Source organism: Nelumbo lutea, chromosome 2 (genome assembly GCF_056320005.1).
Source record: "Nelumbo lutea isolate HS-2025 chromosome 2, American lotus-T2T, whole genome shotgun sequence".
In the NCBI taxonomy this organism is placed as follows: Eukaryota; Viridiplantae; Streptophyta; class Magnoliopsida; order Proteales; family Nelumbonaceae; genus Nelumbo; species Nelumbo lutea.
In genome coordinates this window covers 45,994,022-46,017,039 of record NC_142685.1, presented here as the reverse complement: position 1 = coordinate 46,017,039, position 23,018 = coordinate 45,994,022, and the positions used below count along the sequence as shown (strand labels likewise).

Here is a 23,018-nt window from a genome sequence, read left to right as displayed (position 1 = left end):
AGAGTTAAAGCCTCTTGAAATAAAAAATGAGCCATCTTGTTTCCCAAAGTCAAAGGTTGAAGGTTGGACACTTGGATGCGAATGACATTTACCTCTTCAAATTCACGAAAGACTCCTCCTGTTGGGAGTCAGCGAAATTGGCTTCAGTCAGTGCATTCAAATATTGTTCTAACAGTTTTTACAGTCTTGTATTGAGAATATTTTTATATCTTTATTTTATTTTATGGGGAGATATTCTCAAATCTCAATGCAAGGCTATAATGACTGTTCCAATAGGATTTGCACTGAATTCGATTTTGATCAGGGAAAAACCTGTTCGAGCAGCCTTTACTGCCTTGCAGAACGACGGTGCGGGCACATGTTTGATCTCCTGCCGGCAAATCGGCAATAGACCAGCGACCATTTAGATTTTGGAGAGTGGAGAGTGGTTAGATTCAGTTTCCTAATAAAAGGGAAACTAAATTGATTGTGGGTAACTATGGATGGACCCACGTTTAATTTTTTTTCAAATATTAAAAAGTTACAAAATTCGGAGCGACAGAAAGCGGCAAGGAGTTGTGACGTGGATAACTCCATTTAATAATTAAAATAATATATAACAGATAGAACTCTTTGTTTTTTTGACAAGAAATAAAAGATATAATGAAGTAGGTAGCTGTAATTTGTAATTTTGTATTTGCACTCAAGTAGACAAATGCTAAAAAATCTGAAGTTACTGAACCGCTTGAACTTAATCAATCTCCTCGCAAGGGCATTTTCGTCATTGTGAACATCATTTTTCTTGCCAATCTTTGTCTCATGGGTGATGGGTGGAACATCACCATTCAGTTACTTGAAAGTTGAAAGTTTTTGACACATACACTGACGAGAGAGAGATAGAGACAGGGTCCGGAGGCTTACCTGAACATCCAGCCTATATTTCCCCCGAATGATTCTCTCGGTGGGATTAGAGGATTATCTCATCCCCCATTGATCTTGTAAGACTTGCTTTGTACATACTGCATAACTGCCTGATCTCCTGTTCTGCAACTCTGACAAGGAAAATAAGCAGAAAAAATTCAAATTTTAATGGATTTGGGCTTCTGATAAGAAAGGAAATGAGTTGAATTCCAAGGGGTGGGGATTCTGGGGATTTAAAAAATGGGGATCTCTCAAAAAGATGGCACAATGGAAGGGTGGTTATACCTCATTCGTTCCAATCGGATTGGATTGCAGTACTCGCGAAAGCGCTATTTCATTCTCCAGGATCACTGCCTCACAAGCTTCAAATCAACGCCAATATCGAGAAAAGAGGTAATTTTGTTTTTATTTCTGTTCCCTTTAAAGTTTAATGGGTAATGGCTCAGTGATGGTAATTATAACTCAGAGTTCTTTGTTTGTTTCGAATTTCGGCTTTTGAATGCAAAACGACGGATTTTTTCTTTCTTTTTCTTGTTACATGTAATAATGATGAAAATCAATGGTTTATTGTGTTCTATTGTATATGAATGTTCCAAAATAGCTTTTCTTATTTTAACTTGGATATCCATCTAAACATGATTTCACTTATACTTGAAGGCTATTTCTCTTCAAACTTAATCCTTTGATCAATATTACCAACAATCCATTTTACAGAAACATGCTTCTTCCTTTTTTTTTTTTTACATTTCCATTTTCTCTCCCCAGAAAGATATTGAAGCATCGCTAACAAATTATTTGTTTCTCCCAAGTTTTTCTCGAGATTTTTTTGGATGTATTTGAGCTTCGTTTTTTTCGGTTTCTCACTATTATCCTTATTTTTATTCTTGTCCATCGGGACAAATGAGCCCTGAAGTTCTTGGCTGTTTCTATTTGATATTTGATTGTTTGGTCTTTGATTTTAAAATTCCATGCCAGAAAAGGAAGTCTCTATGGGTTTTCTTCCATTCTTTCTCGTCTTAGAAATATTGAACAAACAGTTTCTGGTTTTTTCTTCTTCACGTGCATGATTGATGGTGGAACAGAAATAGCCGAGCGAACTAGTTGGGGTATAAGCTTCGTTGATTTCAGGCTTATTTTACTTAGACGTTTCTTTATTTATTTGTAGGGTGGCTGCTTAGCTTCATTTGTTGGTCCGTCAATCATCTTTTAGGATATGTGGTCCTTCTTTTGTAATTCGATGGTTTATGGTTTCTGAGGTTCGGTCGTTTAGGCTCAGTTTGTTAGCTGTGCAAATTCTGACTTACTTTTACAGTTTTGCTTCAAATTTGACTTTGTCTAATTTGTTTGTGATAAGTAAAATAGGAAGTAAAATCATGTGTGTCCCTTTATATGAAAGAGAATGGGGGTAGGAGGAAGGTTATTTATTTGGAAGTGAGGTAAGAAGCAAGATGATGTAATCCCCACTATGTATAAAAGAGAATCGATCTAGGAGGGAGGTGGTGCAAATTTAGCATCGATTTTTGAGATACAAAATCTACGAGTGCAAATGAAACAAATACTCCAAATTTTGTATGTGGTAGATATGCAAATGATGGTTACAAGCAAATGGATGCAAAATTTGTATCCGGTTCAGAATTGCACTGCAAATGAATACAGCCTTAGGGACATAAAAGAATTTTAAGATCATCAAAAAGAGAAAGAAAAGAATAGCAGAAGTTTGAAATTTATGATAATTGAAATATTATGTTACAAAGCTGTTCATGTGCATAGCGATGATAATTAGGAGTTATATGATGAAATTCCCTATGTTGAGTTGCACAGTGGGGACTTACACTGTGTCTTCTTTTGGATCAGTAATTACACAATGAAATTGAAGCCTCGAAGGAAGAGCATTCACATAGAGCAGTTTTTCTAATGCACTATTAGTTCAGCACACAGGACCTCATAAATGGAAAGAAAGTTTAGCAGATCCCACCAACAAAGTAGCTAACAAAACCACATAAGAAGATGGCATGCAATAGATTAATTTATACACACACACTATACATTCATGAAGTAATTAATTGTTTGTGCATGAGTTCATACCAAACTTCCACAACAACACCACAAAGGAAATCTTACAAATGGATGCCACAATAAATAAGTTTAGTAAGCCAATTGACAAACGGGGGTGGGAGGAATAAAACTGATATTCAGAAAGCCCACTTAGGGGCCATTTGATATCAACTGAAGTGGCTGTGCCGAATGGCTTGTTGCTTTGTCTTTTAGTGAATAATAAGTTATTAAGGAGGTCGTGAGCTGCTGAAACTGAAGTTGGATTGATTATCATATGCTCAAGTATTTTATTATTTAATTATTTTATCCACTAAAAGACAAATCAACAAGTCATTCAATTCATCCACTTGGCTCTTATCAAATGGTCCCTAGTAAAAACTAAATTGTTCATAGAGTTATATTGGAAAGGTAAGGCCTTGTTATTTTAATGTGTAAAATTATAATGCAACTTACCATGTTATGATGTGGGATTAGGTAGCAGTTGCTAGCCTAATAATGCAGCTTTAATCACTTGTAAATATTTCATCAAGGGACCATTACTTGGTGTAATGTTAAAATCTGAGGCTATCAAGCATGAGAATGTGGGTTCAAATCTGAGAGCAACCACTTTGTGCAAAAAAAGAAAAAATGCAAAAGACTAGGACCATATCCAGTCCACCCTCCCAAGACCCCAGATAGCTGGGACCAACGTCGAGTAATGGTTTTTAATAACTAAAAGTTATCACTGTTACCAATCCAAAAATAAAAGACAGAAATAACCCTAGGAATCACTCCAAGGAGACCTAGGACTACTCTAAGATTTCAATGGAATCACTCTATAAGCATGCATGCAAGAGAAATATTCAATCTTTCATTCATTCATATTTGTTGAGCAGGAGGCCAAGAAGAAGAAGAAAAGAAGAAGGAGAAAAGAAGAAGAAGGAAGGAGAAGAGGAAGAAGAATAAGAGGCAACTGAGTTAAGGCCTCAACAAAACTTAGCTTCAGTCGAGTGAAGCTTTGCATTTATACTATTCTGGCCGTACATAACAATATGTCTACAGAATTACAAAAATACCGCTACGGGTATTAAGTCTATGAACAGTACATATATTACACCTGTTAACACTCCCCCTCAAGTGGGGGCATAGATATCAATCATGCCCAACTTGTTACAGAGACCTTGATGTCTGGAATGGTTTAGCCCTTTTGTATATAAGTCTGCTAGTTGGTCTTCAGAGCTGATGTATGGAGTGCATACTTCGCCTGTGATGATTTTCTCTATGAGAAAATGCTTGTCAACTTCAATGTGCTTTGTTCTATCATGTAGTACCGGGTTGGCAGCGATACTGATAGCTGCCTTGTTATCACAGAGTAGAGTCATGGGTTTACCAACTGGAAAACCCAACTCTTCCAATAGATTCTTTATCCACATACTTTCGGCTACTCCGTGTGCCATTGCACGGTACTCGGCTTCAACACTGGATCTAGCTACCACGATTTGCTTCTTACTCCTCCAAGTAACAAGGCTCCCTCCTACAAAGGTGCAGTAACCACTAGTAGACCTTCTGTCACTTTGGGATCCAGCCCAATCCGCATCTTTGTAAATTTTAACCCTCAAGTGTCCATGTTTCTGAAATAATAAACCAACACCCAGGAACTTCTTAAGATACCGAAGTACTCTCTCTGCTGCTTCAAGATGGGTGGACCTAGGTACATGCATGAACTGACTAAGGACACCAACAGCATATGCTATGTCTGGATGAGTCACAGAGAGGTACAACAATCTTCCTACAAGCCTCTGAAATTGCTTCACATCCTTAAGAAGTTCACCTTGGTTGTCACTTAACTTATGGTTGGGGTCAATGGGAGAGTCAGCTGGTTTAACCCCAATCTTTCAGTGTCTTTAAGCAAGTCTAGGACATATTTCCTTTGGGAGATGAAGATACCCTTTTTTGATCGGGCAACCTCAATTCCAAGGAAGTATTTGGCAGGTCCTAGATCTTTCACTTCGAACTGAGTGGCAAGGAAGCCCTTCAAACTTTGAATTTCATCCTCCCAGTCACCATTAACAATTATGTCATCCACATATACTATTAGGGCAGTCATTTTACCTTCTACCCTTTTTACAAACAGTGTGTGATCTGATTGACATTGCTTGTATCCCCTCTGCTGAACTGTAGTATGAAATCTGCTAAACCAAGCTCTTGGTGATTGCTTCAACCCATATAAAGACTTCTTTAACTTGCACACTTTCTGTTCACTTCCTTGAGCCAAAAAACCGGGGGGTTGAGCCATATAAACTTCCTCTTCAAGGTCATCATTCAAGAAGGCATTCTTGATATCGAGCTGATGTAGATCCCAATTTAGATTGGCAGCAAGAGAGAAAAGTACTCTAATAGAGTTCATTTTGGCAGCAGGGGCAAAGGTTTCTGCATAATCAACTCCATATACTTGAGTAAAACCCTTTGCCACTAAACGAGCTTTATACTTCTGCACAGTTCCATCAGTCCCATGCTTAACAGTGAACACCCATTTACATCCAACTAGAACCTTACCCTTAGGGAGATCAACAAATTCCCACGTGCCATTCTTATGAAGAGCATCAATTTCTTCCTTCATGGCATTTGTCCATTCTGGTACTGAGAGAGCTTCTACCACATTCTTAGGAGTAGGGATACTGTCAATGGAGGTAAGGAAGGCACGAAATGAAGGTGAGATGTTCTCATAGGAGACAAAGTTGGAAATGGGGTGTTTTGTGGTGCACAACCTAACACCTTTCCTGTGAGCAATAGGAAGGTCAAGATCATTAACAACAGGGAGGTTAGGACTATCATTGGGAGTCAAGTTACCTAAGAGGGTATGATCTTCCCCCGAGGAGTTTGATGTCACTTGAGGTACAATTTCTGGATTCTCCACAACTCTTGAACTTGGTTGGCCTTTATGACGACGAGAAAAAACACGGAAAGGTGGAAAAACAGGAAAGAAGGGCTCATCTTCAAAGAAGGTAACATCCATGGAGATATAGAATCTCCGAGAAACAGGATCAAAGCAACGATACCCTTTCTGAGAGAATGAGTAGCCAAGAAATATACACGGGATAGCACGAGAGTCCAATTTCCCCCGGGTGGGAGATAGGTTTTGGACAAAGCACCAACAACCAAAAACACGATGAGGGATAGAAAGAAGAGGGGCCTTAGGAAAGAGAAGCTGATGTGGGGCTTTGTACTCTAGCAACGAGAGGGCATTCGGTTAATGAGGTATGTAGAACAAAGGACAGCCTCAAGCCAAAATCATTTGGGAACATTCATGTGGAGTAGTAATCCTTGTGCCACTTCAAGGAGGTGTTGGTTCTTCCATTCAGCCACACCATTTTGTTGTGGCGTACGGGCACAAGAGCTCCGATGAAGAGAGCCATGTGAAGCAAAGAACTCTGTGAAGTCACTATGAAAAAACTCTTTTGCATTGTCTGACTGGAATATTTGAATCTCGGTCTGAAATTGGGTGAAGACCATCCGCTGAAAATCTTGGATCATTTTTGGTACTTCCTCACAGGTTCGCATTGGATATACCCAAGTGTATTTGGAATAATCGTCAATGAAGGTAATGAAGTACTTGTAGCCACTATCAGAAGGTAAAGTAACAGGGCCCCACACATTAGAATGCACAATGTGAAAAGGAAACTCATATTTACTATTTCTTTGAGGGAATTGAGTTCTACAATGCTTGCTTAACTGACACGTTTGACAGGAAAAATTAGAAACAGACATTGACTTACATAGTCCTGGGAAAACCAATTTCAAGGTTTCAAAAGACAAATGATCCAGACGACAATGCCACAAATACATTTTACTCTTTTTGAACTGACTCATAGACTCTGTAACATGAAGGCCAGCCGTATTCTCCAGCATGTAGAGTCCATCAACCATATGACCGCTACCAATCGTCCTCCCCGAGGCCAGATCCTGAATCACACAATAGGTAGGGAAAAAGTAAGGCCGAGGGGAAGAGAGAGAGTTCCTTGACCAGCTATGGAAGTGTATGATCCATCAGCTAGTCTCACTTTATCTCTTCCGAAAAGAGGGTGATAAGTTTGAAAGTAAGAGGACATACCAGTCATGTGTTTTGACGCTCCAGAATCGATGATCCATGGAGAGTCAAGGTTGCGTGAGGCAGCATGGAAAGTAATGGCAGAATTACCTGATATGGATGCAAAAGAGGTGGTGGAGTTTACAATATCCTCCCTTGGGTCTGATCCAGAGTAGCTGTGCTGGCTATGTGGTGTTTGAGGCACAGTAGAAGTGGAGGGCTGATTCTTCCAAGAAACCATATTTGCCATGTGATGTTTCTTGGTACCTTGTTGCCCGGGTCTTCTAATTACATCTGAGCCTTGCTTCTTAGGTAAATCCTGAACCCACTTTGGTTTTCCATGGAGATCCCAACAAGTATCTTTGGTGTGTCGGAGCCTCTGACAATTAGGGCACCACAATCTTTCCTTATTCATGATTCTAGGTTTAGAAGTACTTAGAAAACACAGGTACACTGCCTTATAGAGCTGTTACAGTCCACAACTAGGCACTTGCTGATTTTCAGTTTCACAGAGAACCAAATACAAACACTGCAACTGCAGTACTAGGGGTTATCACCTACACTGTGTAGGAGTTCACAAAAACACTATACGAACTGCACATGCAGTGTAACCAGGTCTGAAAGACCTACAGTTCACAACTTTGATACAGCTTCTCAGCCCAAAAAAGGCACAGTAGGAGCAGCAATACGAGTGGTGATTCACCACACCTAATCGGCTGATATCCACTTTCCAGGGCAGCCGAACAGTCACTCAAGTTCTAGGGTTCATCAACAGCCCCTTAGAGTGCAGACTAGGGCAACATACAATCGGAGGAAGGGGAACAGTCCCTACTCAGATTCTGGAACATTAACAGTCGTGCAAGAAGCCATAAACAGGAATAGAGAAAAAAAATCTCAGTACCAGCAATAGGCAGCACAGTCATCAGTCATGAACTCGAACTTCCCTTCAGGTCAGATTGCAATAGGCAGTTCAGTCATGAACTCGAACTCCTCTTCAGGTCAAAGCCTTCCTTCGAACATCTGGGATGGATTTCTACAGTCCAGTTACCAGCAAAAAACATGTAGCCAAACCCTTTTTCTATGCTAGGAAGTTGAACAATCAGCATACTTGTAGCAGAGCCTTACTCGGCAGTGAAGACTAACCGCAGCACTAGAAAAGCTTCCTCCTCCTTGTCTTCGAGCATCAGTCCTATAACTCCTTCGCAGCAGAGGAGAGAGACCTCAGTTAGTTGTTTTCTAGGCCTGGACGAACCTGCTCTGATACCATGTTGAGCAAGAGGCCAAGAAGAAGAAAAGAAGGAGAAAAGAAGGAAGGAGAAGAGGAAGAAGAATAAGAGGCAACTAAGTTAAGGCCTCAACAAAACTTAGCTTCAGTCGAGTGAAGCTTTGCATTTATACTATTCTGGCCGTACATAACAATATGTCTACAGAATTACAAAAATACCCCTGCGGGTATTAAGTCTGTGAACAGTACATATATTACACCTGTTAACAATCCTTCAATAGTAAGATAATAGAATAATGGGTTCGGCCATGATATCAGAAAAAACTTATAACCAATCAACAGATGTCATAAAGGTGGTAATCAATCAGGTGGTATTCATCAAAATTCATAGGGGGTTTTGATTGGTCAAAGCTCTTCTGGTATCATATATTTCTAGCATCATAGATTTATCCAAGAATAATCTATAGGTAAAAAAATTATGATGAACCACTGTTCATCATAACTAAAAAAAAAAAACCACTGGACCATAAAAATAAGAAATATCATCTAGAACTTCTTGTCTACTAAACCTGTGGCTATGATAATTGAAAATTAACTGCATAACGACTAGACAAATGATTCCTATTGACTAAACCCTCATTACAAGTAAATTAAAAATGACAAAAAATCTCCCAAGAATCGTCATCATGCCAATTAGATCTTCCTTAATAATTGGCTTTCTTCCATCTAGAGCAGTTCTTCAAAGGTCTAGAATGATCCTCATCACCTCTTTCTAAAGATTCTACAAGTTTGAAGGACCATCTGAAGTTCCGATGCAAGAAGGAATAGATAGAATGAACTTATTTGGCAACACTATCCAATTTAAATTACACTATGGCCAATTTGTGTGAAAATTTCTCCTATGGGAATCCTGGCCCCTCAGGTATATCGAGAACCTATAAAGATGGCAGGGGAGTGATAATGGCTGTCTACTCTGGTCCAATAGGAGTAGCAGACTCGTTAACAGCAGTAGTTCCTGCCCTCCTACAAGGTTTAAAACTAGAAAAGCAGTTGAATCTGACACAAATGGAGATTGAAAGTGACTCCATATTGGTAGTGGGCTAGATGGTGGACTATAGCAAGGGTCCTTGGGTATTCAGACAGGTAATGAGGGAAATCAAGGGACTAGCAAGAGAAGTTTAGGCTAATTTTAAGTGGTTTAACAGACAAGCAAATGCATTGGCAGTTACCTTAGCCAAGCAAGGGCTGTTTAGGGAGCAATTATTTTAGCCAAATTGTACTCGTAAGATTTATGTTGGCTTAGCTCGGGATGAGAGCCATGTACTACTATTTAACTTTCTTAATTAATACAAGTTACTGGTTACCAATCAAAAAACAAGTGTGAAAAAATTGTTCTGTTCAGATTCAACTGTTTAATCATTTGAACAATATCAAGTTGTAGGACTTACAACCGTTTCTGTTATCTGTCAGGATCCTGTAAGAAGTGCAATAATAGATTCCTGCATCCGAGTCACTGACAATGGAAGGGAGAGCATTCACAGAAAAGTATGAATCTAGGCCTTTTTCTTTTTTTTTTTTCTTTTGCCCTTCTCCTTCATTTTTTCCTCTTTTAGTCAGTGATATATACATTCCCTCTCCTCCAATCATTTATTTTCTGTTAACATATGAGTAGTGAATCTAGTGATACTTTTGTTGTAACAGTTTTCTAATGATAGTTTCCTGCAACTTGCAGGTATTCTTTATTTTCACACTTTACAATACTTCTAATCACAATGATCAGCTTAAGGTATGGTAAAGCATGAACATTCTGCCTTGTTTATGTTTAAAATTGACAACTTATTGGTGACAGTGGTTGGAAATGTCAACTTTATAGTTGGGAGCAAGTAGTCCAGAAGAAGCAGCAAGATGGATTAGTTCCTTTCAGGAAGCAGCTTTAAAGGTTTCAAAATTCCAACTTTTGCTAACCTGAGACAGATATTTCTCTTGATATAATTGAAATACTGACTCTTCTTTCTCTTTCTTTGTTTCCTTTTTATTTTTATTTGTAGGAGCGCCCAGACCAAGGAGAAAATGTCATAGCTTTTCCAAAGCGCAAATGGCAGTCATTTAGGTGAATTATGGATTGGCATGTTCATACTAAGAAAGAACTGTACTCCTTGGTTATGTATTATTTTGTTCTTTTGTACTTATATTTTGGAATCTCATTCTAACAGGAAACTTATCTATCAAGAAATATTCCTTCTGTATGAGATAGCAGGATTATTTTTTCTCTAAGATTTGTCATGTTGAAATAGTTTTATGCATAATTGGTGCTTTAGTTTGTAATTCTCATTCAAAGATATGCATGAATACAGACATGCTCATCCACATGCATACATGCATCAAGTAACTACTTTTCTCCCCCTAATTAAATAATCTAATGTAGGTTAGGCTCCAAACATCATATAGCTTTTTTGGTTTGCTGGACAGACGGTAATCTTTATGAGTAGAGCTTGGAAGGCAGAAAGAATCATGAAAACTTTAGCTGGTTCGTTGCTGAAGAGTAATAATACCAAGTCTTTACAAAGGATGCACAACACCCCATAGTTGGGGACTGTTACAAGAAACAGTTGAAGAAAGCCTTATTATTGTTTACACTTTACAGAGTTTTTACAAAGTCTTTACAAAGGATGCACAAGACCCCATAGTTGAGGACTGTTACAAGAAACAGTTGAAGAAAGCCTTATTATTGTTTACACATTACAGAGTTTTTACAAAGTCTTTACAAAGGATGCGCAAGACCCCGTTCTGCTAGGAAATCTTTAATGTTTACACATTACAGACATGGACATTTTAGATCATCTAATTATTGTTTTAGACATCCTTCAAAATTTATATCTTAAGAGATTTGGTGTCTTTATAGTGAAATTGTGAGGACCCTTTATTAAACTCAATTGAAGAAAGCCTTACTACTATATGTGCCTGATCACATGAATCTTTCTTTTGGGCCATTCTACTCTATCAACAGTCATGATCTCTGTCATATTGTGAGTCCTGATCTTTTCCAGTACCTACAACCAAGGTTTTCCAGCCCCTCTAGCTCTTCTAGAACCATCAACTTGTATCAGATCAATCCTTACTAGGCAATAGGAAGTCTTCTATTTACAAGAAGAAACCATCTGATTCTACTTCATTTTATCACCAATTGGGGCTATTATTGCACTCCTCTAAACACACTTATCTCTTACTTCATTATTTATGGTCTTGTCAGTTACCCATATTAACATCCTTTTCTCCATTAAATTCCTTTTCTCAGGTCTTGCTTCTTCATTGGCCTAGACTCCACTCCATACATCATGTGGACGCTTTTGTTATTATTGTTATTATTAACGTCCTTGTCATCGCCACTATCATTGTTATTATCATAATTAATAGATATTAGGAAAGCATCAGTATTCACTATGAAAATAGGGTAATTAAGTACTGATGATAAGAAGGCTGCTTCTTAATTCTGAGGTTCTCCTATCGGCGGTGTTGCTCTTATTTTAGAATCTAAAATTCACTCCAATTCCTATGCCTCAGTTTGCTTCCATTATCAACCTTCGCTCTACATTTTTTTTTTTCACTCAATCACTTTTTTAGTATTTGATCTTTTCAGTTTTTGATATTTGACTGTGGGTTTATATAATAAGTTCAAATTTTCTCTTAATTATGGATACATGATAAGTACATTTAATTTAATGTTCTCAAGAAGCGTTATGCAAAGTTCTACTCGTTGAGCTTCCAATGTTCACATAATCTCTTCTTTTGTACAACCATGATATGTAGGCATATTTTATTAGATTAGAAATTTTTGATGTCTTTGTTGTTTTTTTTTTTTTTTTGAAAATCATAATTTCATATTGACATGATTTCATAATATCCTGCAAGAGAAGCAATGGTTATATGTCCATGCAATCTTTTTCATCAAATGTTGATCTGACAGTTGAGCTGTTGAACCTACATTTCTTTTTCTTGATAATCTTACCAGTTACCATTTAGAAATACATAATTTTCTTAAACACTATTTTATTTGTATTGTTTTCTTGTCACAGGTTAACTCGTTCCAAGAGGACGGGACACATGAGTTCCATAGACTGGACTCTTTGTTCATCCATGCAAATGGATCGAATGACTTCTGATGTTGATGCACCTTCTCCTTGGACAATTTTCGGATGTCAAAATGGCAAGCATTAAATTATTTATATGCTTTTTAGTATAGGTAAACAAACGTAAATTTACTTTATGAGAACTTATACAGGATTAAGGCTATTTAAAGAGGCAAAAGATTGCGATTTTCATCGGAAGGTGGGTATCTTTATTAATATAAGTATTGATTTTAGAATGTAGTTTTGTTTCTGAAATATGCTTCTATCATCAGTATCGGGATGATCATCCAGCAATAATGGCAGTGGGTGTGGTTGATGGAACATCGGAGGCCATTTTCAGGACACTTATGTCTCTTGGTCCCTCAAGATCGGAGTAAGATGGATGCAATTTCTATTATCTCTGGTCTGACTTTGGATTTCTTATGAAAACTATATAAGATCCATTACATCATTAATATCATGGTGAAGCATGGTTCTCTACCATACATTGGTGCATATAAATGCAGTCAATGGACTATCTATTATAATGAAAAGAAAATGATGAAAATAACTAATATAATATCATGTAATCCTTAACTGGAGAGGAAAAGAAAAAGAACCAATAAGCTACTGTGATTATGTTGATATATCTCATAAATGATTCTGATATACATCCCAAGTCATCTGTTCATTTGTGTATTTTTGAATACCTTTATGTAATTCCTTTTTGTTTTCATGAAAATCTCTCTATTTCACAAAAGAAGAATAAATAAGTAAAATAGAAGCAGATTTCCAGCCATCAGACCCTTATGAATTGAATGACATTTTTGAAGGCCGCATGTAACAGTCTAATTGATGGAAGATTCAATTGGCTATGATTTATGGGATATTTCTCCCTATAATTTTTTGTATGTTGGATGCTTGTTGACATGGAACTTTTGTCAAGACATGTCGGAAACATGGAAACATAGGCAAATACCTTTATTTATTTCTATTCTAAAATGTACACAAAGGTGTGTTATACACAGTTTATATTGTGATCACTACATTTTATCTCTTACACTGGGCCATATGGTAATATAAAAAATATACAAACATAGCAAATTGAAAAACATGTACCACTAGTTTGTAGGGGAGGGCAATTATTGTAATTATGTCCTATTAAACTGTTTGTTACAAGTGTCCATAAACAAATATGATGTCAAGAAATGCATCACTATTTTTTTGCTTGGTAAGAAATGCATCACTATTATTAGTTCTAACTCGTAGAAACTTGGCGTACGGAAAAGTTGCATCCAGATTCTAATTAATAGATTGGTCATAAGAAAAAGCAAAGGAACACATAATCTTTTAATGATCAGACACTTGCATCAATGTGTTGCCTTTATTCCTCAAGAATGGAGAGTACTTTGTTTCAAAGGTACTATCTCCTCTAATGTACTATCTCCTTTTGACAGATGGGACTTCTGTATTTACCGGGGTAGTGTGGTTGAGCACCTTGATGGTCATACTGATATTATTCACAAACAGTTGAATGACAATTGGTTACCTTGGTCAGATCCAAAACCTCTTTATCGTTTTAGTTCATAAAGAGGATTCCTTTGTAGTTCATAGTTTTTATATCACAGTTGGCTTGCAGGGGAATGAGAAAGAGAGATTTACTGTTGAAGCGTTATTGGAGAAGGGAGGATGATGGAACATATGGTAGTAATTCATAATTAAGTTTTCTTAAAGGTCATCTATGACCAAAATCATTCCATCGGATACTAAATCTTTAGGTTCTCTTTTGTTGCAGTAATTCTCTACCATTCAATGCTTCAGAAAAAATGTCAACCTCAGAAAGGCTATGTACGGGCCTGCCTTAAAAGTAATGTATGCTTGAATTTAGAAATGGATAATATTTATCTTCTTTCTAGTCTTTTTTGTGCTTATTTGGTACTTTAAAATGCCTAGAATTAGGAGGCCTCCAAGTATGACAATTATGGAATAGAATGTACTAGAATTTTGGGAAGCTTAGAACTGTGTATAATCTATGTCATTCTTATGCACTCCAATGCATCAACCATGATACTTATTTCCATTTCATGTTAAACCATCTTTCTTTTGTAACCTTATTTCAATTATCTGACATTTAATATTTACACCTGGATTGGAACATAAGAAGCAGCTGGTAAGCCACCTCCCTGCTTCTGTTCCTCATGAAATGCACAAAGAATGGTTAGCAATGACAATGAGGCTGGTTAAGTTGGTTACCCAGTTCAGTTTTGGTTGTTGGTCAGGATTGGAGCTGCTTTGGTTTTTTAAGCTGGTTTTCACTTTATTCATTCCAAGGTTGGGTTTTCAGAAATCTTGGCACATTGGGCTTTAATAAAGAAGAAAAAAAGAATACACACTAGTGCCCACTTACCCTTGGGGTCATTTGCATCAGGCAGGCACGGATGCCTGGAGGACGTCCTTCTGTCTTTATCTGTGTGAGTGTGGATGGGCACATGTTTTACTTATGTGAGTATTTTTCAACAAATTTTACCAAGCAAAAGCTGCAAAACTGGGGTGCATCACCCAACATTAGCACCGCCATACATCTGGTGAGCACCATGAAAAACACCAAAAGAAAAAGGTTGCCCTATATTTTAATGGGTTCCATTGTCTGTAATGGCACTGAATTCATGGTTGTGCTTTCTGGTGTCATTTAATAGCATTTCTTGTATTCCTATTTCCCTTTCCCCATCTTTTCTTCTCACCATGTCCTACCCCAACCCATGGTAAGGTAGATAATTTTATTAATGAAAACTTGAAGATTACAGGAGGGGAGGGTGTAAATTCCACCCCAAACAACAAGAGTTTACAGTTTTTCCCAAAACAATTGCTGTCTTATAAGCCCCTTGTTTGGCTGATGTGTCTGCCATTTCATTTGCTGTTTGCACCAAACCTGATCTGCTGCCACCCCTAGAAGTGGTTTTTCCATACTGTTAGGGCTTTCTTCTGAGATTAGAAGTGGTCTGATTGATCAATGTAACTGTCCATCCAACAAATGGTGGATCCAGTCCTACTGCGGTCGGTTATTCTTCCTTTGCCTCATGAATCAAATGTTTTTCTTTATTACCATTTTTGAAATTGAAGTTCGTCTGCTCATGTTATGTCATTTTATACTTATTTCATACTTATATTTTATACTTAAAATTTCCTTAATTTTTGAGACTGAAAACTGAAACATGAATATTTAATTATTTTGCAGGTGGAGGATATGTAATTTCTCCAGTGAACCAAGGGAAACAATCTGTTGTAAAGCACATGCTTGCCATTGACTGGAGGTTCTGGAAGTGTTATATACGTACATCATCTGCGAGGTCAATAACCATCCGAATGCTTGGGAGAGTTGCAGGTACTGTTCTTGTTCTTCTTTATTAATGAAGCTCAGTTCCACTTTTCATTCTTCCTAGGTTTTTGGCTCATGAAGTTTCAGGGCATTACTTGAGTTGCATCATGATTTTTGTGCCTGCAGCACTGAGGGAATTCTTCAAAGCCAAAGTAGGAAATTACCCCTCCACTGAGTTCTCATCAGGAGAGTTGACACAATGTATAGGATTGCCTCAGAATGAAAAAGAGGATCTCAAGGTTGAAGTCCAGACACCATCAGGGAATATTATGACAAAGGAAGTTGATTTGATGAAAGAAGAGGTGGAAAAACAATCTTCAAAATCTGCTAGTCTTCTGGTACTTAATGATGTGGCTGATGAGTTCTTTGATGTTCCTGAACCATCAGACTTTGATCCATCAGAGAATGGATGGTCTTCTAATATGAGTCCAGAAATACATCCTCAGGTACATTTTAGAGAACTTTGATGTTTTACTTGTTTGTTAAAGAGGCAAATCGTTTTCTTTTTCAGAAGCATAGATCCTGAACTTGTGCTTGACCTTTCAATCTGTCTTTACCTTTAAATCAGTCCAAGCCAATAATATACTCTAGTTCTATTAAATGGAAATGAAATTTAAGTCACCATAATTTGACTTCTTGTTCTTTTTTTTTTTTAATATTTTGGGTGGGGATTGTTGATGTTGGTCATGAATTTCCTTACAATGATTTATAGGTCCAAAATTCCTACTGCTGCATTTCCTTCTAAAATGCACCTCAAAAATATTTAATATGCAAGTACAAAAGGAATTTCAGAACTACATGAAAATTTTTTATTAAACATAAGATCTATACTTTTGTAAAGGAGCAGGGGTAGCCATCCTCCTTGTTTCTATATGTTGCATTCATGTGGGCAATGGGTTTATTTGTTTCTGCCCCAAAGATTTTCTAGTCATATACTTTAATCAATTGCAAGGAGTCATTGCTTGGTGTAATGGTAAAATCTCAAGCTGACAAGTTTGAGAATGCAGGTTCAAGTGTCTGAGAATGGCTGCTTTGTCCAAAAAAAAATCCAATGTTAGGTCCATATCCAATACACCCTTCCCAAGACTCTACATAACTGGGACCAACATTAAGCAATCTAGAAATAAGATGGTTCAGTTATCCAATTTATCAATTTTGTTTTACTGGGAGGCCATGGTAAGATCCCTGAATTACAATCCCGATTGTGTGCCACATGTACTATTCCAGATCTACTCTGCTTTTAGGAAATCTTGTAACTTCTTTAACTTCTTGTGTTCTCATATGGCTCTATTAACAATGACAATTCCAGGACTTACGCCATCCTAAATTATCAACAGCCACAGGTTTTGTGAAAAAATTGCATGATCTAGCAGGTGAGTTCTATTAGATCAACTAAGAGGTTTTGTGAAAAAATTGCATGATCTGGCATCTGAGGAAATATCACCATAATGATAGATGAATGGCATGTTTTTCCTTATCATTTGGATGTCTATGGTCTACGAAATAACTTGAGCCTTCTATATGCTGCAGTTCAGAAGAGGGGTTATATGGACTTACAAGAGATGGCAAGGGAAGACAGCATATCATGCTGTTATGGAGCCACTCTTCCAAAAGATTCATGTTGTAACTTGGCTTGTAGTTGGACGACAGCTGATCCTTCAACATTTCTAATACGTGGAGATAATTATTTAATAGATCATCAGAAGGTGCAGTTGTTATGCTAGTTTGGAAGCTGAAATTTGTAAAGATCATTTAAAGAAAAGAATAAACAAATTGCTTCTATTTGATGTAGATCCACTTTGGTATTGGTGGTACATATTATGCTTTTATTTGTATTTTCATATTTTTAATCTGTTTGTTATCTTATTACCAGATGAAGGCAAAGGGAACCTTGATGCAAATGGTTGGTGCAGATTGGCTTAAATCTGATAAGAGGGAAGATGATCTTGGTGGCCGTCCTGGGGGCATTGTTCAGGTTGATATATAATTACATGATTCTTTTTATGGACCAAGACTGCTTCTCATGTGACATAAACATGTATGAACACATAATGGTTTAATATAATATTAACAAATGATTGACTTATAACCTAAACGTTGGAATCATGCAGCAATCTGCCACAAAGGGTGGTCCAGAATTCTTCTTCATTGTCAACATACAGGTAAAAGTATTTTTTAGTGTTTGCTCTCATGTGATCTTTTTGTTTTTTCTTCCTTTCTAGTGTTTCATGGGATCCTCAACTGTCATAATATTTAGCAGAGATGTCATGAACTAGGTGCCTGGTTCTACTAAATATAGTCTTGTGCTGTATTACATGATGAGTACTCCTTTGGAGGACACTCCCTTGCTAGAGAGCTTTGTCAATGGAGATGACACTTACAGAAATTCAAGGTTTAAGATCATACCTTACATTTCTAAGGTAAGTATAAAGAACAACTGAAGCTATTCAATTTTTTCTCAACCCTCAAAACATAGCAGAATGAAACTGAAGTTTCTAGAAAAGTCAAGTTTCACATTTTATTGCCAAAAATTTAGTGTCAATGGAGATGGTATTCTCTGCTGATCGACAACAAAATAAGAACTTATTTAGAAAAAAAAAAGAGTCTGGTTGCAAAGATAAAAGTAAAAGAATGAGATGAGGGAAATTGAGGAAACTTTCAGCACCTGAAAACTCCTCACTGAAAAGATTTTTTTTCCTCAAAACTCCTGATTTGGATTACAGATCAGCCTTCTTGTTGAGATCTAGGAATAACAGAAGAAAAAAAAAGGCATCAGAGAGAGAGAGAGAGGTGGTAGATTTCTCAGTGTAGAATGGTGCATTCATAAATATGAACCAAGTCCAACCTTGTTTGTGGGGAGATCTCCCCTTATGCACTGAAAATCATACTTTCCCATGTGGGGCCAAGTTCCTTACACGTTCTGTACACACGCACACACAGATCAAAGACCTGCATATGCATATGCAGCCCAACATTCTTTTAAATTTTATGATCTGCAACCTATTTTACTTTGAGGACACAATGGGACAGTGTTGGATACAAAATTTACACTAAAAATTGAAGTATCTAACATGACACACTACCTTGTGCAGGTAACTGGGTATCATATCCTGGAACGCATTAAAACTACAGTATCCACAGTTGACTCCTTTTTCTATTTTTGGTGTTTGTTCTCTTAGGGGTCATGGATAGTAAAGCAAAGTGTTGGGAAGAAAGCATGCCTGGTGGGTCAAGCACTTAAGATCAACTATTTTCATGGGAAAAACTACATGGAGGTAAATGACTAATGTACACAATCCATTGTAACAGTAGAACATGGAAGTGGCCAGTGGGATATACCTGTTTTTATGACTTTTGGACATTTTATAATATGAATTTGGTTCACTCAATGTTGTTGTGTTGTGGTTTATAGTTTCTGGCATTGGGTTCTTTCCTACAATACCTGGGCATCGTAGGAGCATGAAAGGACAGGTTGTTGTGCACTGAATGTAACTAAATGTGTCTGACACAACATAGCATCTAGCAGCAATGCAGTTACTGTGTGCACATATGGGTAGATATGCTTGCAAAGCAGACAGCCAGAGTGAAAAAAATTCAAGATTTGTCATTTCACTTGTTCTAACTGTCTTTGTAACTAAATTTTCAGCTTGGAATTGATATTGGGTCATCAAGTGTTGCAAGAGGTGTGGTCAGTCTTGTTCTTGGGTACCTGAACAATCTGGTTATAGAAATGGCATTTTTGATACAGGTAAAATATTATATTTTCATGATCCTTCGCTTTTGGTAATTATCATCTTCGTAAATACTTTCAGTATAAGCACTATTTATGACCAAAGCTTCCATAACCCGTTTCTATGTATCAGCTGCACAAATCTTTCATAATGCTCAAGTGATTGTTGTTGTCTTCATTGCTGTCGTCATCATCATCACCTCCCATCTCCCAATTATGTGGATCAGTTGCAATGGATCTCCCATTCTGCTCAATCTCAGCTAACATCTCCTGTTAAAGATTGCACTTTTTAACTCTATTCTCACCTTTTGGACTCATCTTCTTTGGCTCCCCATTGTCCTCTTAGAAAGTTCATCTTGCAGTGCATCACTATTTACTTATCATTATTGCATTTATTGGCCTTTGTTTGATATGGCTTGCCTCCATGTTTCTCCACTTATTGATCACAGAGTTCTCATGCATTCATCTTAGGTCCTGATTTCTACCACACTTATTTTATAGGTGTCTTGTTTCTTCTTTGCTCCATTGACACATTTTCCCATGCAAGGAGTGGGGAGGGGCATTTTATTTTGTGTATAATATCTAGGAAGATCTACAACGTACCTTTTTCAATGAATTTGTCCATTCTCATTTTTTAACCGTCTATTGCCGCTAACGCAGGCTAACACGCAAGAGGAGTTACCAGAGTTCCTACTAGGAACATGTCGTCTTAATCATCTGGATGCATCCAAATCAGTTCTGGTGAATCCATGATTATCACCATATTGTTCCATTTTACTCTGAAAATCAATTATCATGCACAAACTTGAATGTATTCTTTCATTTGATCAAATTAAATTGGCAGTGATTATGGCATCATTTGTATTCTTGGGGAGTGAGTTCAATATTTGTAAAGACAATCATTCCTGAAGAGTTCATTCATTTTTATTAAATGTAATTGTTGAATGTATATGTTTTTATGGCATTATTGATTATTGTTTAGGAAGGAATCCTGTTACTCCCAACGACTCGAGAGTAAACGATGCTGGGCATCCAATCAATAAAAGCAAACATGTGTATTTTGAGTTAAATACTTGCATCTCCTCAAGGGTTTTGGTCAAATACCTATTGGGTCATGGTTTTTAAAAACGAACCGGTGACCAAACCAGTCAGGGCGGTCCGACCGTTTGACTCGAACGGTTGGCCCATTCTAACAAAAAAATAAAAAAAAATGGAAAATGGTTAAAACCGTTCGAACAGTTAACCAGCCGATTCAGCGGTTTGCTGACCAAAATCAATGGTTTTGGGGGAAAACGGAACCGGTCAGATGATCGGTTCTTGATTTTTCCGGTCTAGTTTTGAAAACCATGCTTTGGGTTTACCACTCTATCCACGAAACTACATTCCAATTAGACCTGTTCATGGGCCAGGTAGCTCGATGGCCCAGCCTGGCTCGGCCCGACTCAGCATTATATATTTTATAAAATACATATTTTATAAAATATGTATTTTATATATTATATAAAATATATAAATAATATAATATTTATTGAAATATATATATATATAATTTAATATATACAGTTTTATTATTTTTTCTTTATAATTTCTCTCTCACTCTCTCTCTCTATTCAGCCACTTCAGCAGTAGTAACAACATTGGCTAAATTTCGAGCTCGGGCTTGGGCCTTAGAAAAATTTGTTAATACAGAGTGAAAGCCCAGCTCGGCCCGACCCATGAACAGGTCTAATTCTAATCAATATAGATCTTCTACCAAGTTACTCAAATCATTCCCGTTTTATTTTTCATAAAAATCTTGGTTTAAAAAGGGCTTTTTTTACTTGTGCATGTTCTTTTCTGACCCTTGATGTATAAACCCCATATCTTAAACTTGTTCCCTATCAAAGCACTTTTGCTTAGATGCAGCAATGAAGATTATCTTCATCAACATGGGTGAGATGTGACAAAGAAAATGTAAAATCTGGTGCTCTTGCCCTTATTTTTGGCTCTCTAGCTTAGGAGCAATGAGAAATGTCAACCACTCTTTCCTTTCTTGCCCCTTTATCTCGAAGGTATGAAACCACATTTCCTTCTTTATGGCTTAGTTCATAACCCTCCAATGGATGTTGTCATAGATCCATTTCTCACCCAGTCCTACCCATCTCTCTTAATCCAAGTAGAGGAAGAATTATGTGTACTAGGGCCGCTACACTTTGGAGTGGTGTGAAAGAAGATTGAGAGATTTTAGTAGTGAGAAGCAATATATTCCTCGGTAACTCGGTTCATGCCAACCCATCTAAGGTTCGAAAACGGAGTCAAAAGAATGACAATGCAAATAGAGATTGAATCAAAATTTATGTATTTTGTTAATGCCTAAGATGTATTTATTGTAGATGATAAATTTATACAGCCTGGAATAGTCAAATAAAATAAAATAGTAAAGTAAAATTATTTAATTATAGGTGGCTTCCAACTTTTAACTTGAAAATTAAAGAACAAATTAACGATGCAGTATAAATTCCAATGTTTAATTCAAAATCGAATTAAATATAGGTACATTCTTGGTCAATTTTGTTGATATTGTATACTTTTTATTCAATTTACAGAGAATTGATTGATAGAAGAAGTAGTGCAAGTGCAAGTAATGAAGGCACTCAGGTTAGTGGTAAGGCTCAATTGTTAATTTGGTCAAATGACTCTTAGGTGGCAGAACTCAGAAGTGAATGGTTGTCTACACCATACTGGATTATCAGCATATAAGAGAAAAAAAAAAGCATTGACTATTTAAATATATAGTCATTTGATCAAGTCCTTGTTTTGGTAAAATGAAAAGCAAGTAACCCTTCTCTGTTTTTTGGAGGGGGAGGGGGAAGAGTTGGTAGTTGGTACGTATAGCTGAAATGGACGAGCAAAAATAAATAAATAAAAGTGTTAGCTGAAATGCCGAATGCTTGAAAATTATTGCCTATCTAATTATACACATCTATCTATCATCTTCCCTACCAGACTCTGAAATAGGGAAAGACTTCATAGAGCAATAGAAATTGGTACTCTTTATTAGTTCAATTCCCATCTCCGTAAGAAAATATGCTATTATATCCTCGTGGGTTGTGTGTGTGAGAGAGAGAGAGAGAGGGAGGTAGCATGTCAATCCCAAGGTATATGTGGAAATTTTTATGAATGGTGGGCTGAAAGAAGATAGATAGATAGTTTAAATAATAAGCATCTATGAAAAGTGATAAACAAAAGAGAAACCCATGGTTTACGCAAAAACTCAGCACATCAACTTTTTATATTCATCCTTCCTTTTTGACCATTCTCTTCATTAATCCTGTTGTAGTGCTATTTGTTTTGGACTTGGGGTGGTCTGGTACACGTACCTCATCTTGCCTCACTGTATATGCTTACTTTCCTAACTACAAGTTATGCTGAGTTATTTATACAACAAGTACGCAGCTTTTGAATTGATATTGTCTACGTACCTACCCATTAAAAACTGTGGGAATGGGTGATGGATCTATGCATATATACTGATCTTAATTTCTCTGCATTTTCCTTCTTCCATTGATTTGATCTTAATG

At 37.0% G+C, this 23,018-nt stretch overlaps 1 protein-coding gene across 13 annotated transcripts; it reads left to right on the top strand.

The window, feature by feature from the left end:
* The first annotated feature begins 804 nt into the window (after positions 1-804).
* On the top strand, positions 805-20,440 carry LOC148870342 (protein ENHANCED DISEASE RESISTANCE 2-like). 13 transcript variants are annotated; one of them, XR_016107794.1, is made up of 22 exons: positions 805-1,293; positions 9,717-9,791; positions 9,979-10,032; positions 10,120-10,185; positions 10,295-10,356; positions 12,320-12,450; positions 12,526-12,572; positions 12,646-12,746; positions 13,810-13,905; positions 13,992-14,056; positions 14,148-14,219; positions 15,588-15,734; positions 15,855-16,174; positions 17,038-17,101; positions 17,259-17,434; positions 17,602-17,703; positions 17,840-17,890; positions 17,989-18,148; positions 18,908-19,003; positions 19,141-19,281; positions 19,375-19,476; positions 20,119-20,440. XR_016107794.1 is itself a non-coding variant. In XM_088972370.1 (21 exons), the coding sequence occupies exons 1-21, from the start codon at positions 1,141-1,143 to the stop codon at positions 20,209-20,211; spliced, it is 2,217 nt and encodes a 738-aa protein (XP_088828496.1). In that variant the 5' UTR covers positions 805-1,140; the 3' UTR covers positions 20,212-20,440. The 13 variants fall into 13 exon arrangements, 4 of the variants coding, with proteins under 4 accessions (XP_088828496.1, XP_088828497.1, XP_088828498.1 ...); XR_016107787.1 differs by having other exon boundaries at positions 18,005-18,148; positions 20,119-20,313; XR_016107791.1 differs by lacking the exon at positions 17,989-18,148.
* Positions 20,441-23,018: the final 2,578 nt, after the last annotated feature.

Excerpts from the sequence above, each read along its gene's own strand:
- LOC148870342 (XM_088972370.1), top strand. The coding sequence starts at position 1,141 with ATGGGGATCTCTCAAAAAGATGGCACAATGGAAGGGTGGTTATACCTC. Across the intron at positions 12,747-13,809 it reads CTTGGTCCCTCAAGATCGGA|ATGGGACTTCTGTATTTACC; the intron begins GTAAGATGGATG and ends TCCTTTTGACAG. Across the intron at positions 16,175-17,037 it reads GTCCAGAAATACATCCTCAG|GACTTACGCCATCCTAAATT; the intron begins GTACATTTTAGA and ends TGACAATTCCAG.